This window comes from Oryzias melastigma, unplaced genomic scaffold (assembly GCF_002922805.2).
Source record: "Oryzias melastigma strain HK-1 unplaced genomic scaffold, ASM292280v2 sc01525, whole genome shotgun sequence".
Lineage (NCBI taxonomy): Eukaryota > Metazoa > Chordata > Actinopteri > Beloniformes > Adrianichthyidae > Oryzias > Oryzias melastigma.
The window spans coordinates 9,596-10,370 of NW_023418107.1; the positions used below are offsets into that span (position 1 = coordinate 9,596).

Here is a 775-nt window from a genome sequence, read left to right on the forward strand (position 1 = left end):
TTCTGCTGCCAAAGTCACGGCTGCTTTGTCCTGCAGGACCTGCTGGGCAAAGACATCCTGGAGTTCTGCCACCCCGAAGACCAGAGCCACCTGAGGGAGAGCTTCCAGCAGGTAGGAGGTGCAGCCGGTGGCCCCCCCGGTGGCCCCCCAATGATGAACCCTGCTGAGCAAAAGTCATACCGAGATTCCTTCATTTTCTGTAGTCAAGAAGCCGTCTGACCCGGTCCAGGTCCAGCTGAGGTCCAGTTGTCAGGACCATATTTGTTCTTTTGCTGTAGATCCGGATCGGTTTTGTTCTGAAGAACCGGGCCGGTGTGGAGCTGGTTATGTTGCAGCTGGCGCTTTGCCTCACGTTCAGCCGTCTGCGTCACGCTAGTCAGAAACGTTTCTCTATTCATGCGATTTACGGAGCCGTTTGTTTGCTTTTGATTGACTTGTTTTTTAAATAAAGTTAATTGTTGTTTGTTATTATTCTAAACTTTGATTCCAATATTTTCACTGTAAATGAAAACCTACCGTAACGGCGTCGGTCCTGAGAACCCTCATCGGTGGATCTGTAGTCCAGACCTGAAGGTTCTGCTCCTGTCAGAACTGGACCTGATCCGGACCTTCTGCTCCTCTGCAGGTGGTGAAGTTGAAGGGTCAGGTTCTGTCCGTCATGTACCGCTTCCGCATGAAGAACCGCGACTGGATGCTGATCCGAACCAGCAGCTTCACCTTCCAGAACCCGTACTCTGACGAGATCGAGTACATCATCTGCACCAACACCAACGTC

General features: G+C 51.5%; 1 protein-coding gene across 1 annotated transcript; it reads left to right on the forward strand.

Annotated features, from left to right (window-relative positions):
* Positions 1-36: 36 nt before the first annotated feature.
* Positions 37-775, forward strand: LOC112139260 (aryl hydrocarbon receptor nuclear translocator 2; the record flags this gene model as incomplete). Its single annotated transcript, XM_024262009.1, is given in 2 exon segments — positions 37-111; positions 626-775. Coding segments are annotated over 2 exon segments (225 nt in total), but the record flags the coding sequence as incomplete, so codon positions are not given.